General features: G+C 48.1%; 1 protein-coding gene across 2 annotated transcripts in view; it reads right to left on the bottom strand.

Moving 5' to 3' along the window:
* The window catches only part of EDA (ectodysplasin A), an 83,170-nt gene continuing 69,582 nt past the window's right edge, over positions 1-13,588 (bottom strand). The window contains exons 3-8 of one of the 2 annotated variants that reach the window (XM_050901770.1): positions 12,137-12,166; positions 8,170-8,349; positions 6,770-6,804; positions 6,312-6,363; positions 3,269-3,399; positions 1-1,212 (exon numbers count right to left, since the gene is read on the bottom strand). In XM_050901770.1, coding sequence (XP_050757727.1) covers positions 961-1,212; positions 3,269-3,399; positions 6,312-6,363; positions 6,770-6,804; positions 8,170-8,349; positions 12,137-12,166 — 680 coding nt within the window. In that variant the 3' untranslated portion in view covers positions 1-960. The remainder of the gene's footprint in view (positions 1,213-3,268; positions 3,400-6,311; positions 6,364-6,769; positions 6,805-8,169; positions 8,350-12,136; positions 12,167-13,588) is intronic. The other variant, XM_050901769.1, reaches the window with a different exon arrangement.

Raw genomic sequence — 13,588 nt, 5'->3', positions numbered from 1 at the left:
GTATTTTATTCTTAAACATGACAAACTTCTTCAGAGTGTTTTCACAAGTACTTGTGTCTGCTCTACGCGGCTCGGTGAAGCCTGTAGAAATGTGTTCTGGTTTGCAAAACATTAATTAAAAAGACCAAAAAAAAAAAAACAAAACCCCAGCAAAACACAAATTGCTGTAACAGCAGCAGTACTTTAAGGCAGCCCCCGTTAGGGCAAGGTATACCTCTGGGGTAATGGCAGGAGCTGAAAGGAGCAGAGGCGCTGGAACCGGTAATCGGCATTTTCTTTGGGACTTTGTGATTTCTGGAATGTGGAGGCAGTTTCCTATCTGCTAAGCCTGCTCTATTAAGTATTCATCTTCCTCTCGCACTTTCTGCTTTTGCAGCCTGCTTCCAAGCTCTAGGCAGAGGCGCTTCGCCTTCTTTGCTCGCACTCCTGAGGATGAATGTAAACACCACTGACCCTGTCTTATTCACCTCCCTTCGCACCCCGTGGCCGTTCCAGTTCGAACTGGGAAGGCAGAAAACCAGAAACCCCCTTCCTTGCTTTCGTTAGCGTGCAGAAGCAGGAGTGCCTGGATAGGACAACTTGGACATTAGTCTGTCTTCTCCCGCTACCGCCTGGGATGCTCTTGCTAGTGCAACATAAAAGCAGAGACCCACACCACTCTCAACAAGCCTCGTGTGAAGATCACAGAGCAGAATATCAGTGCAGTAATACTTGAAATACTGAGACAAGGCAGACACAACAGCCTTTCTTCCTCACAACGCTGTTTCAACTAGCTTTTTGATCCAAGTCTCCATGCAAGTCACAGAAGACAATTGTGCTTCCTGCATTCACATATAGGAATAAATAGCTCTGGATCAGTTTTCTTTATGGCCGGATTACAGAACCCCCTGAAATACTGATACGCTTATGAACAGCAGCACTGTGCAGTTCTGTGAGTATCCTTGGACATGCCAAGTTCATCTAGGATGCTGGCGCATCTCCTAGGCGTATGGCCCCAAAGAAAGTTGTGTGCTTGCTCATGTTGATGGAGATGTCAGCATGGACCATTTTCACAGCAATCTTCTGCCTGGCTTTGAGGAGGCAGACCCCAGCTGTATAGCAGGTATTGAAGTTGGTCTTGCCGGTCTCAATACTCCGAGTGCATTGCAGAAAGGGCTTTTCATCCACCACCACCTCATAGCTGGCAAAATCTGTGAAGTTTATGTAGTATACCTGATGTGAAGCAGGAAGAAGAAAGGTATTAGGGAGTGTATTTGTGCACATGGATCAAGTCCACATTCCTTTCAGCGTGTACATGTATGTTCCCTCCGCTAACGATCCCTTCCTTGGCCCCGGGACACCTATACTCATGGGAGGTTGACTTGTTCGAGGCTGAAAGAACCCCAAGCCAACCAAACTCGAGGAAACTCTGTATTCCACTTCATACTAACACAAGCATGCAAGCATCCGTGAATCCACGTATCTAAGGTTGAGCCACGAATCCTGGCTTTCGACCCTGCTTATTACAGGAAAAATTACAAACCTGCACAGGCCTAGTTACAAAAATGCGTAGAACAACCCTATCTGCTACAAACAGCTTTTCATCCAACAAACAAACAGAAATATTTTAACTGAAGTCCTCTTTCACTTACCTGGCCAGTCCTGCTTTCTGGGTCCCATGAGCCTCCTTTAGTGTTGACATCAAAAATGCCCTAAGATGTACTGGGAGTTGCCTTCTTTGTAATTGGACTTGAGGTGCTTTCAAAGGCATAAGCTATTACAGGGAAGACACTCTCCCAACCTCCACAGCTTGGAAGCAAATGACCTTATAGTGTTTCCACTGACTGAACTCTTAGATCTAGCGCCTAAGTCCCCATGACTCCATTGCTCGTTACTTAACCACCTCCCACACACCGATTCTGCAGAACTGCGAGATGCTTGAGAAAGACCTGTCCAAAGAGGGGTCAGTCCCAGGGAGCTGCTTCTTCCCGACAGAAGAAACCCAGCCATTTTAGGTGCATCTGCTAGTTCTTCTTAGCCTACACCCTGCGACCACAGACGCTACACGAGACTGAGTCCCCTTTTTCCTTGATGGACTACAAACGACAAAGGCTTCAGAGGCACAACGCTGTGGCCAGCAATTAGCATTAAGCACTCGGGGAAACAATTATACTTTGGCCCACGTAGAGTTATTTTTCCTGTCCCCATCCAAACCAGAGACGTAACCAGTTCCATGGAAGAGCACCTAACCTGACATCCACAGCCCACTTGATCCGACTTGGTACAGTGCCAGTGGGGCTGCCAGCTGAACAGAGGCAAATCATGAGCAGGAGGTAATATCAGAAGCCTGGAGCAAGGTGGAAGTTGCTTAACTGTGGTTGACACACAGAAAGCCTCTTGTCTTGCTAAAATCTGTCCCAGAACCTGCACAGTTTTTCAGTCCACAGGTGGGTGGACACCCTGCATGCTCTGGAAGGGGAGAGCTTCGTAGCTCATGCTCCACGCAGCTCAGCAATTCTGTTCAGAGACTTGCAAGACACTGGGAGCAGTGCGTTAAATGATGGTCCATCTCCTGCGTTTTATTTGAATGGGGAGAGGAAACGGTGTCTTAATTAGCCGTATACTAAATCATTATACAATAATTTATCACTTTGTTTAGCCCTTTTTACAGAAGCAGGTCCGTACATCCCTCGTCGGTACCAACTAAAGCAGCAGCTGAGCCATCCCGCCGCACAATGCGGTTGCTGGCGCATCGTGTCGGTCTGAAGCTACACGGAGAAGGTGGAGGCAAAATGGAGTTACCTGGGCCGGAGTTTGGCCAAGCCACCCGGGCCGAGAGTCCTACACTTACAAAGAGCGACGTGGCTTTGCAATGAGCACGAGCTGTCAGGGTTTTGGTCTTACATCTCTATTAAAGCACAGAGCCTAGCATCCTGCTGGGACCCTTGTTCTGCAAGGAGGTTTAGCTGGGCTGGTGAATGACTGCGCAGACAATACGGAGGATTAAAACAAACAAACAAAAAAGACACTGGTGGCATGTGGGATCTGGCTGGGCGTCTGCGCCTGTGTTTCGGTAACTAATCTCTTGCAGGTGGTGTCACGGCGAAACGTGTGACCTTGCACTTCGAAACTCTAACGTCTTCCTCCGACACACATCTCCTAGAGCACGAAGCGGTTAAAAGTACATACAAGTTCTTGGCATTTGCTAGTTGTCTGGAGCCCTCTCGTGGTTCATGCAAGGCTTCCATTGGAACACAAGAATAGGAGTTAGGCCTAGGACCGTACTCACTTCTACCTGACTATAGATGAAGTATGTGCCGTCCACCAGTACCTCCAGCTCCCCACTGCGGGCATGCAGCTTAAACACCTTGGGGTTCATAGTGATGCGAGACCAGTCATTGAGGACTCCACCTGAAAGATCTCAGTATGAGAAAACGGCAGTCACTCAGTACCCGTCAGAATGAAAAGCGCAGGAGCACAGAAATACAGTGACATTGCAAGGTTTCATACACAACGGCTGGCACAGACTCAAGTTGAAAAGTCAAGTAACTCGGTATGAAAATCCCAGAATTAAAGACTACGGTGCATTAGTTTGGACTCCTCTCTATAGCTCTAATCACACCATCACTCGCTGGTGCAGACCCATTTCGTTCAGTGCACAGCACAACTGATTTACATCTCTACTTGTCCTCCTCAAGAGTAGTTCTCCTCATCCTTGAAAACGGGCGTACGGCCTTTTGTACTACACTACGTTCATCCCCAGCGCTGGATACAGGCTAGCTTGCCTCCTCCTCGCACCAAGTTGAGCTTATTATCATATTTGAGCATTTTACAGGCCTGAAAACATGTTCCCAGTACCATCCCCACTCCAGAGCAAAGACACTCCAGCACATGCAAAGCGATGCCAGTACCGCAAGGTATCTGGTAAGTTTTCTTAATTCACCTGAGAGGCCAGGGGCCAATTTTTCACACTATTTTTGTATGTTCAGCCACAGATCCCAAACGGCTTATCGCAGCTGTGATTACAACAGCACTTCTTCAGGCGCCTCCTGAAGAGCATCCGTTCACGGCCCTTGTAAAAGCTTTGTTACTGCCGACTTCCCTGGTATCACGGAAGAAACTCTGCAGCAGAGGCAGGACCAGGATCCAATTCTCCAAGAAAGATCCTCAACTGACATCACCCAGCCTTGAGACCCTTAAATCTCTTCCTCTACCTTCCATCTCATTTATTCCCCTTCCCACACCCCTCTACCCAGCTTCCACACTAAACAAAGCGGCGCTTCAACAGACGGTGTGCTGAAGACCACGTCAACAGGTACGTCCTTGAGGACCACAGCAAGGCTAGGACGACAGCGGTGGTTCCTGTCCTCATGGGAATGGGACTACACGTGGCCAATCTGTCTGCTGCCCTCTCAGCGCTGCTGGGCTGGAAGATGTTCTCAGCAGAAGTGTCATGAGACAGCCCTTCACCCTCGCTTTAAGCCTTGGGATCATCCCCAGAAGAAAACTAGTCCTTGCAGCAAAAGAGACAACAGTATTATGGAAAAAATCGTGTGCACCTACGGGGCTACACCGTCTCTCAGGATGCATCAGTGCATGGAGGCCAACTTAGGGTTACGCAATCGATTTTAATTCTGGTATTCCTTGACTTCAACATTCTTGACTTTGTAACTAGCATTATTTTAACAAATGCTTTGTCATTACATTTCCCAGGTTTTTAAAAGCCAAAGTAACAACAAAGTACGAAATTGCATCACGTCACACCGCATTAACCCCTAACTGGGGTCCTCAACACGGTCAGGGATTCATAGATCCACCACCCAGTCCTCTGGCATTGGAGCCAATGCAATAACTGACAACATGAGCAGACCTCTGTTCTCTGGACAGGCCAACAAGCAGGTCCAGAGGACAGACTTCGCTACGAGCCCAGAACAGAGCCGTTCTCCGTAGGTGCCTTGTTTTATCAAATACAACTCTTTTCCTCCCAGTCTTCATCTGCTTTTCCAGCTCCCTGCCCCCAGTTGCAAACCAGCCAGGCTGTGTTTTCTGCTGGCTGTCAGCTGGACAGCATTAATAGCTCCCAGCATCAGATTGTTCCCGAGCAGCAGGGAAGTACACTTACAGGGCAATTCCCACTCTTAGAGAGTAGCGTACACTCTGTAAACATACAGGCTTCCCATTAATGAAGGGATAATTACTTTTTGAACGTAAGCAAAACAGCATCTTTTCCCTTGTATTGTTCTTAGGAACGGCCGGTTTCCTTGTTGTGTTGGGGAGCTTTCCCCCACCCCGCTGTAAGCATACTTCCCTAACCATGAGAAATTTCAGCTCCCACAGCTCACGTCTGCTGAAAGAGAGAAATCGCCTTTCAACAGAAGCGGTGGCCAGCCCTCGTCATCCCACGCATGGGGCAGAAGTTGGTGGACGGGGGGTCCCGCAGCCCTGTCCCTGCTGCACCAACCCTCGGGAACTGCAACCCTCCAGGTCCGGGATGGGGGTACGTGCACCGGGGCTGCTGCCCGCGCTCCCCGGGGAGCTGCACGTGGTGACTTAGGCAGGGGACAACACAGCCAGCTCCTCTCCAGCACAGCCAGACATCGCGAGCAGGGAGGCAGCAGCTAATGAATGAGACCCAGCTGTTGGCAAGAAGAGCAGGAACTCGAGCAGAAATTGGATAGGGATGCGGGGAGGAAGGAGGAGAGCAAAGAGCTGCCTGTGGACGTGAAATGGCTCGGCAGGACTTGAGCTTAAAGGCTGTTGGTAGGGGTAGAGATGCACAAGGGAGCGCGGAGGCTGCGTGTGTGCGTGCTTGCAGCGTAACGCAGGAGGAGCCAGTGGCCGCGCACCTCTGTGTCCTCACACTACAGCTGTGCCTTCCCCTGCCATAAATCACTGGGAAAACTGGAGAAAAAACAGAGGCTAATGGGGCTGAGACAGGAAAAGGATACACTGAGGGCTTAAAATAGAACAGAGTGGGAAAGAAGGCTGGCCATCGAGGGGCTGAGGAAAACTGATGATACAACAGCAGGTTGGAGGAGGCACAACACGTATCTGGAGGTCAAGGAGAAGGGACATTCAGCGGGACAGAATTACTGGGATGTACAGGACAGAGACAACCTGGGAGATAAATAGGAGCGCAGGGGAAATGGGGACGGAGACTCAACAGAAGGCTCCTCTAAGGGGGTCTGGGCAGGGGAATCAGAGTATCTCGGGGGAAGGCCAACAGCAGGGATAATCAGGGCCCCGTTATAGGATGGACGTAGACCCAGATACAAGGCTACGGGTGCAGGATGGGCTCTTTTCAGTAACTGCCAATATCATGAGATCCTTACCATTCTTCACTTGGATTGCTGAGCCTTGGCCTTGAAGGTGGACCACAGCTGGCTGCAAACAAGATCACAGGGATTTAAAGTTAATGGGAAACACTGCGTCATTTTACAGTCACTCCACGCACCTCCACAGCCCTGGTGACCAGTACAGAGGCATGACAGTACCCTCAAATCATTAATGCTTTTCATAAATGAAAAGAGAAGATCAGAGCAGCTGACAACAACGTGTTTAAGTACTGGAGAAGAGGTGAGAAGCCCAAGCCAGATTAACATGGCTTTCTTTTGAGCAGTAAAAAGGGTGAGCTCAGTCACTCTATGTCGCTATGATTTAGCACATGCAAGAAGGGGTGGGTTTTTTTTCAGAGCTATACCAGCGAACACAACATTAGCAAACATAGCCGGTAATGTTTACCAAAATCCAGCCAAAGCTGGGTTTTTCCCTTGAAAGAAGATCAACCAACCTGGATGTCTCTGGAGCCGGCCTTGTCTGTGGCACCTGCAAAATGCAATTTCACATCATTGAAGAGGAGGCTTGAAAGAGCTGCAGTAAACGCTCCTATAAATAAAACTTCTCTTACCCCATAATAACCATTAAAACCCCATTTTTAACAGGAGGACAGTACCAGCGGGACAGGGTGCAGCTTAATGTTAAAAAGTACATAAACAAGAAAAAGAGTCATCCTACTTTTTCCTATTTTACTCCTACATTTCTGTCTAACATCATCAAAATTCCCCAACGTTATTCAACCAGTTTCCACTAGAAGGAAAAATTGCACAACCCTTTTCCTGATCGGTAGTGGCAATAAAGCCTCTTGGCTGCAAAGATGACAAGTTTCACTCTGCAGTAACTCAGGTCATTCATTGCATTCAAGCTACATGCTGAAATCTCTTTTCTCCGAGAGCCAAATCTCTATTAAAGAGGAGATGCTTGTGGGCAGCACTCTGGAGTGCTAAGGACCTCATGCTGCTCCTGGCCTCTGCTTTGGCAATTTCTGAGATATAAACTGAGAAGTCAACCAAGTTTTCCTTTGAGAGCCATGCAAACTATAGGGTAATAGTCCCAATTTCTCTGAAGATACATTTTTTAATACTAGACTGTTCATATATATATATATATGTAAAAAACAAACAACACTGATGTGAACTTGCACTAATCCGCATTTTAAAAAGTTATTAAATTCAAGGATTTTAACAAAATAATTGGCACATGACTCCACAGAGGAACAATATGGTGCAGATACAAAGAAACAAAGAAAAATGAAACCAAGAACTGCAGGAGAGAAACATATTTTCATCTGGCTGGCACGGGAGGCAAGCTGCCTCAGTTCATGCAGTTCCTGGGCTGGCTTAGTGGCTGTGCTAAGCGTCAGCCTTCCCGGTCCCAATGCAAAGCTAGGCTTTGCATCAGCTTAAGAGGAATTAACACAAACACCGAGTCACTGCCGGGAAAAGCCACCTTGCAGCCGGTTTGCACACACAGAAATCGGTCACCGGCAGACTTCAGTGGGACGCTTAACAGCAACCGATGCTCCGCAGGTCTTCGCTGCTCCTCCTCTGCATCCTCTTCTGACAAGCACCACCTTGCCCGCGGCGTCGCACCCCAAACCACTGCTGCTGGGCTCCCACCGCGCAGCCCACGGGGCTGCAGAACTTCTGCTGCTCCTCTTGTCCCCCCGTGGGTGCACGGACGAGCCCAGGAACACCCGAGTCCTACGCAAGGATGCCGCACCATCGCATTCGGACACTACGCTGTCCTTAGATGGAAACCTGGAGCTTTTTTATTTATTTGTACAGCAGCGGTGCCGCTGTGCCATCTCCTGCATCCCCTCGGCATGCAAAGAGAAGGGGACAAACCAGTTACCTGAGGGGCCCTGCAGTCCAGGTGGTCCCTGAGGGCCTGGCGGGCCAGGGGGGCCGGGTGGTCCCATGACGGTTGTGCCGGGAATCCCTGGGATGCCAGGAATGCCAGGGGGACCTTGGGGCCCAGGAGGACCTGGTGGCCCTTGGGGACCGTTGGGCCCTGGAGGACCAGCCTTCTTACCTGAAAAATAAAAGGTCAAATGTTAGCTTCTCCACACACTGAGCGTGGGATAGTCTTTTACCTACAGGAAAGCCCTGGGAACAAGGAAAGCAGAAGATTGGGGATGGCTCATTGCTGGCTGGAGGGCAGGGACAAGGAGGAGCACCCAGCCGGCTGGGGTGGGGTGGGGGTCCCACGGCTCTGCACCATGAGGACAACGCTGCCGGCAGGGCAGAAGCAGGTCGCTGCCTTGCAGGCTCCTTCCAGCATACGTAATTCCATTTAAATAAGGCACGTGGACTCTCCGAGGCCTCCCAAGAGATGGAGGCGCAGACGGTCTCTGCCCCAGAGCTCTGGCCGCAGCCCTGGCCTGGCCACCCTGCTCTGGGCGCGGGGCTGCGAGGTCCTGCAGCCCCCAAAGGCAGCGCGCCCGAGAGCTGGTCGCAGCCCTACGGCAAGGTGAGGATGCTCTCTTCGGCCAACTGCACGCTGCAGCACAACGCAGCGAAAGCTGGAGCATTAAAAGCCGAGAGGAACCGCTCTGCAGTTTCTCAGTTTTCCATTTTTTGATGGAAAACAGTCGCACTCTTTTCTACCTGCTGTACACGTATGCATTAGCATGTAATCCCCGTGGCTTGATCTCCTGTCTGAGGGAGAGAGGTGCCTCCAGAGGGCAGTTCAGAGCTGAGCTTCAGCTCCTCTCCATCAGCTGCTGAGCGCCCAGGGCGATGCAGGAGGCATCCCTGCCGCTGCTCGGGCGGACAAAGGGGCACATTTCTAGGGCGCGATGAGGATGCACTTAACGTGCCCGAAGGACTTAGATGCTACAATGCCTCGAAAGAATCAAACGTGCGTTTTGGGCTTTGGATGGAGGGGTAAGGGAAGGACTAACCCAATCAGGAGGATGAAAGCACTGAAGAATTGCCACGATCCTCAAACACATCTCATCACGTGGTCCCAGGAAGAGAAACAGCACAACCATGTAAGTAAAGACTCTAATCAGGCATATACACAGTGGACTGAAATAAGGCCTGCAGGGAAAGCCTGACCTGTGCTCTCCCGATTTTCCAGATCCCTGATAAAAATTATGTTCTTTTGATGTAGTTTTTAAAACGCAACTTTGTAACAGCTTTTATGCCAAAGAGCTTTATTAACTTAGCAAAATTGCTTCAATGGCTGAAACAAAGTCCGCTGTAGAACAGAATTAAACACTTTTTTAGATGACAGCAGCAGTTAGGATATGAAATAATGGTTATTGGAATGGTTTCTGAGTACATTTATGTACCTGTTTCTCTACTAAATATCCATCTTTGTCATGGACAAAACTATAAGGAAAACCCCATGTATTTTAGTTAGCACAGAAGTGGAAATCTCTAGATGGCCACTAGCCATGAACAAGGGCACATGGAAATCAGCGTAGGACAACCGTGCGGTTTAGTTTCAATGTGCAGAAAACTAAGTTAAAGTAAGCACGGGTGATTAAAGTAATACTGGTGTCTTACAAAAACAGGGCAAAGGCTTAAGGGGACAAATCGTTCGCAGCAGTATTTCTGCCCGGATTAGTAGCAGTGTCTTCAAATCTGAGCTGGCAACAAGCCAGCCTTCCTCTAATCCAGCAATTCTCCTCCTCCTCGGCATAATGAGATGCTTTGGAAGTTTTCGTCTTGCATCAAACCCCTTACCCATTTCCCCTAAAGCACACTTACTAAATTCTTCTCATTCACATCCCCCTCTGATCTAGGCCATCCGAATGAAGGATCATACGCAGTAAGTCAGGAATCCTGCTGCTGTCACTCCTTGCTTTCCTTCCCAAGAGGGATACACATTACAGCTGGTTTAACTAATCTGTCTCAGAAATTTGGTCTGCTACTAAATGAGCTGCTAGTTTAGCAGTAAAACAATTGCACATAATTCTGATGCCGCACGGGGACACTTATTTTCTGTGCATTCCTGCTCCTTCAAGTAATTTCAGTTACTTTTCTGCATTAACGGAACCTCGCTTATTAAAGTCACAAGGCAAAAAATAGATACTCAGTAAGTACAAAGCCCTCAATCCATCTTCCAACCGAGGGGACCCCAGCCCCACCACAAGCAGCTCTCCAGGGAGGGTTCTCCAGCACCCAAGTCCCAGCGTGCCAAGTCTCCGTCTTTACCCACATGCACTAGGCAGGCTCCAAAAGTCAAAGCCGGCAGAACCAGTCAGTTTTCCTTAATCATCATTCGCCAAACAATAAGCTCTAACTCTAAAAAAAATTAAATGTGACAATACCATAAAATTAAACTATTTTATACAGCGCTACAGCTGTATATAATACAGCTCTATGAGATCCCCCTGCTACTCCAGAATTGCTATGAATACCACAGTCATCATTTGTTATTAGCTCGGCTGATTTAACACGGGTTTAGGGTTTCAGAGTTTTGTTAGGACAAACTTCTCAAACATAAAATTTTATGCCTCTTTTGAGGGTAAATATAAACTAAGCTTCTAACTGTGGCCTGTCTCAACCTCTCAGCCGCAGACGTTGAGTTTGTATCCAAGGATTAAAAGCGATTTGATGTGCTATTAAAGTAGCACAGACATGCAAAGCTCAGCCGCTTTCGCTGCCGCAGGTCGTGAGGAGGGGCTGGAGCCCAGGCCACGTACCGGCATGCGCGGGAAGGTCTCTTGAGGGACACAGCAAAGTGCTGACCAGCTAACTTTTCTATTAATTAAATGTACATTAGGTGCAATAGGTAGTAAGTAGAGAGTTGACGTTGCACCTGTCAGTGCTTTGCTGCATAGGCTTGGCCGTGAGCACGTGCTGCACGTCGATGCCAGCCGGAGCCCCTCGATGCACTGAGCTCCCTGGGCTTCAGAGGCAGCGCGACCCCGAGCTGCGCGCAGTTTCGGCATTTCTCGTAACCTGCAACCCGTTGTGAGCATGCAGCACAGTTTTTAAAACGTGCACAGAAGTGTTTTGATGGTTACAGGGAGCAAAAAGGGGTAATCTGACTGCGTTTCCCTGAAATCAAGACTGCAGCGTATTTTTGAGGAAAAGTTTATAAAGCAACTCAGATCCTTTGACTCGCTCAAGTTCCCGGTAGAAAGTAAGCGTGTGACTGTAAGCATTCCCCAGGAGTCCTACACGAACAAGGAGGGCATCAGACACCCCATGGAAACACAGGGCTGCCTCCCAAATAACCCACGTCACAACTACTCATCGATACGCATTTTACAAAATACCCAGTCACCCATTGCAAACAGCCTGAGGAACATAAGAAAGTCAGACGAAATACCTGTGGGCTGACCAACACTCTGAACGGACACACTTCTGAGGTTAATACACAACCAGAAGCGAGATGCAGAGCGTATCTATGTTGACTCTGGTGGGTCTGAAGGAGACCCCGACCTGCAGCAAGATGCACGGCAGGACAGGGATGAAAGCTAAAGCTGTTTTGGCAGAGATGGCCCGGCAAATAGCAAGCGGCTCCCGATAGCTGGTACCTGACTCAACTCCACTCAACTATTTAATTATAGCATCTTCAGAATTACTTCTATACAATGTAATTAACTTCCTTTAGCTTTTAAGGAAGGCTTTAACGAGCACCGATGCTCCCCCGCTGCCGCTGGGTCATGCAGTCCTGCCATGGCAACGCGGGCACACGCGAGCAGCTCGTGGTCTGTGTTGTGGGACCACGCACCACGGTAATCCCTGCCCTTCCCGGAGAGGGAACCTGGCCTTGGTTTCTCCTTCATGTTGGTTAAAGAGAATTCATAGCTGCGGAACCCAGGCACAGAAAGGAAAATTAAATTAAAACTCAAACTTACCCTTTTTCTTGTTTTTAACTGAACTTGGACCTACAAAGAAAAAAAAGAAAACTAGTGAAATTCAGTCATCGTTACATCTTAGAAAATCCCCACTGCCATCAACACCCACCGACCCAGAGGCTGTCTCTCCGGAGCTGGAACAAAACTGGCAACAGAACCAGTAAGCCAAAGATGTAGTCTTCTGTTTTCTACTAATAACTGCTGTGAAGGTATAACGATTTTACCAGGACCCAGATTTGCTTTACCCTCTCTCAAACTAGCAACCCGTGGCTGGTGTAACGCAAGTGAGTGAGTTTTGGTGGGCACACCTCTCCGCCTTATTGCAAAGATGAGTTAAACCATCTGCTTGTGGCCAACGGCAAAGCTCAGGTGACAGATGCTCTTCAACCTTGAGCCAGAGCTTTACTCTCAAGATACCAGCTTAGTTCCAGCTCTGCTGAACACTGCTCAGAATTTTACCCAGAGATTTGCCGTATGTATCCCTTGAAGTCGCCGACAGAAGTACAGCACGTCAACCTTTCAGACAGCAGAAATCCTGAGACACAACAGAAACCATTTAAAAATACGATCCCTAAACAGCAGATTATTTTTCAAGTCGACAACGGATACACTTGTGGTCTATGCAGCCATACACGAATTTTCTCCTTTAGCTTGAAATCGCCAAGCTTAACATTTAAAGCTGACACACTTTACTTCCCGATGAGGACAGGTTAGAATAAATTTAGCATGACTCAGCTCTCAGCTGAGAGCAGTAACCCAAATACTTGCGAGCCAAGCTGTTTAAAAATAATAATAAAATACTAAAAAAACCCAAAAGCAAAGAATTATTATGAACTGGCTTATTTAAACAATGGGAATACAAGCCTCCCTAGCAAGAAGTGAAAATATTTATAGTGAAGCTGAGAAACTACATGACTTTTTGAGCAGAAGCTGAAGTGTGAAACATGTTCCATTGCTTCCTCAAAAATTAATCACGGATGGGAATGAACTGCAAAAATCCCCAAATATTCCCTCGCTGTTCATCAGTGAAATCCCTCTAAAATCTGGGTTTACACACACATCGAAGACTGAAATCACCTTTAACTGAGATACGCTTACAATGAATGGAAGGTAACGAGGTTGCTTCGAGTCTGCAGTGGTAGAGAAAGACAAATTACCAATTAGTACAGAAGTGCCACGTTCCCATGGCTAGTTAGAGGAAAGATGAGAGAAGGACCAGAGAAACACCCCGTAACCTTACTGATGCCTTTTCAACAGGAATATTACTTTGCCTACATGATGCTGTTGGGTCATGGGGAAATTATGCTATTATCCAGTTTATTATTTCTGCTAATTTACTACTTCTTTACTAATCCATATATTGACAGTATTAAACACGTAGACAGGACGACACATAGGTTTCTAACAATGCCAGTCCCAGTATCTTGCTAGGGAGCAACACTGGAGCCAACC

The sequence above is a fragment of the Gymnogyps californianus genome, chromosome 9, assembly GCF_018139145.2.
Source record: "Gymnogyps californianus isolate 813 chromosome 9, ASM1813914v2, whole genome shotgun sequence".
NCBI classification, from domain to species: Eukaryota; Metazoa; Chordata; class Aves; order Accipitriformes; family Cathartidae; genus Gymnogyps; species Gymnogyps californianus.
Note: the sequence above shows the minus strand (reverse complement) of the source record. Positions and strands in the feature narration are given on the sequence as shown.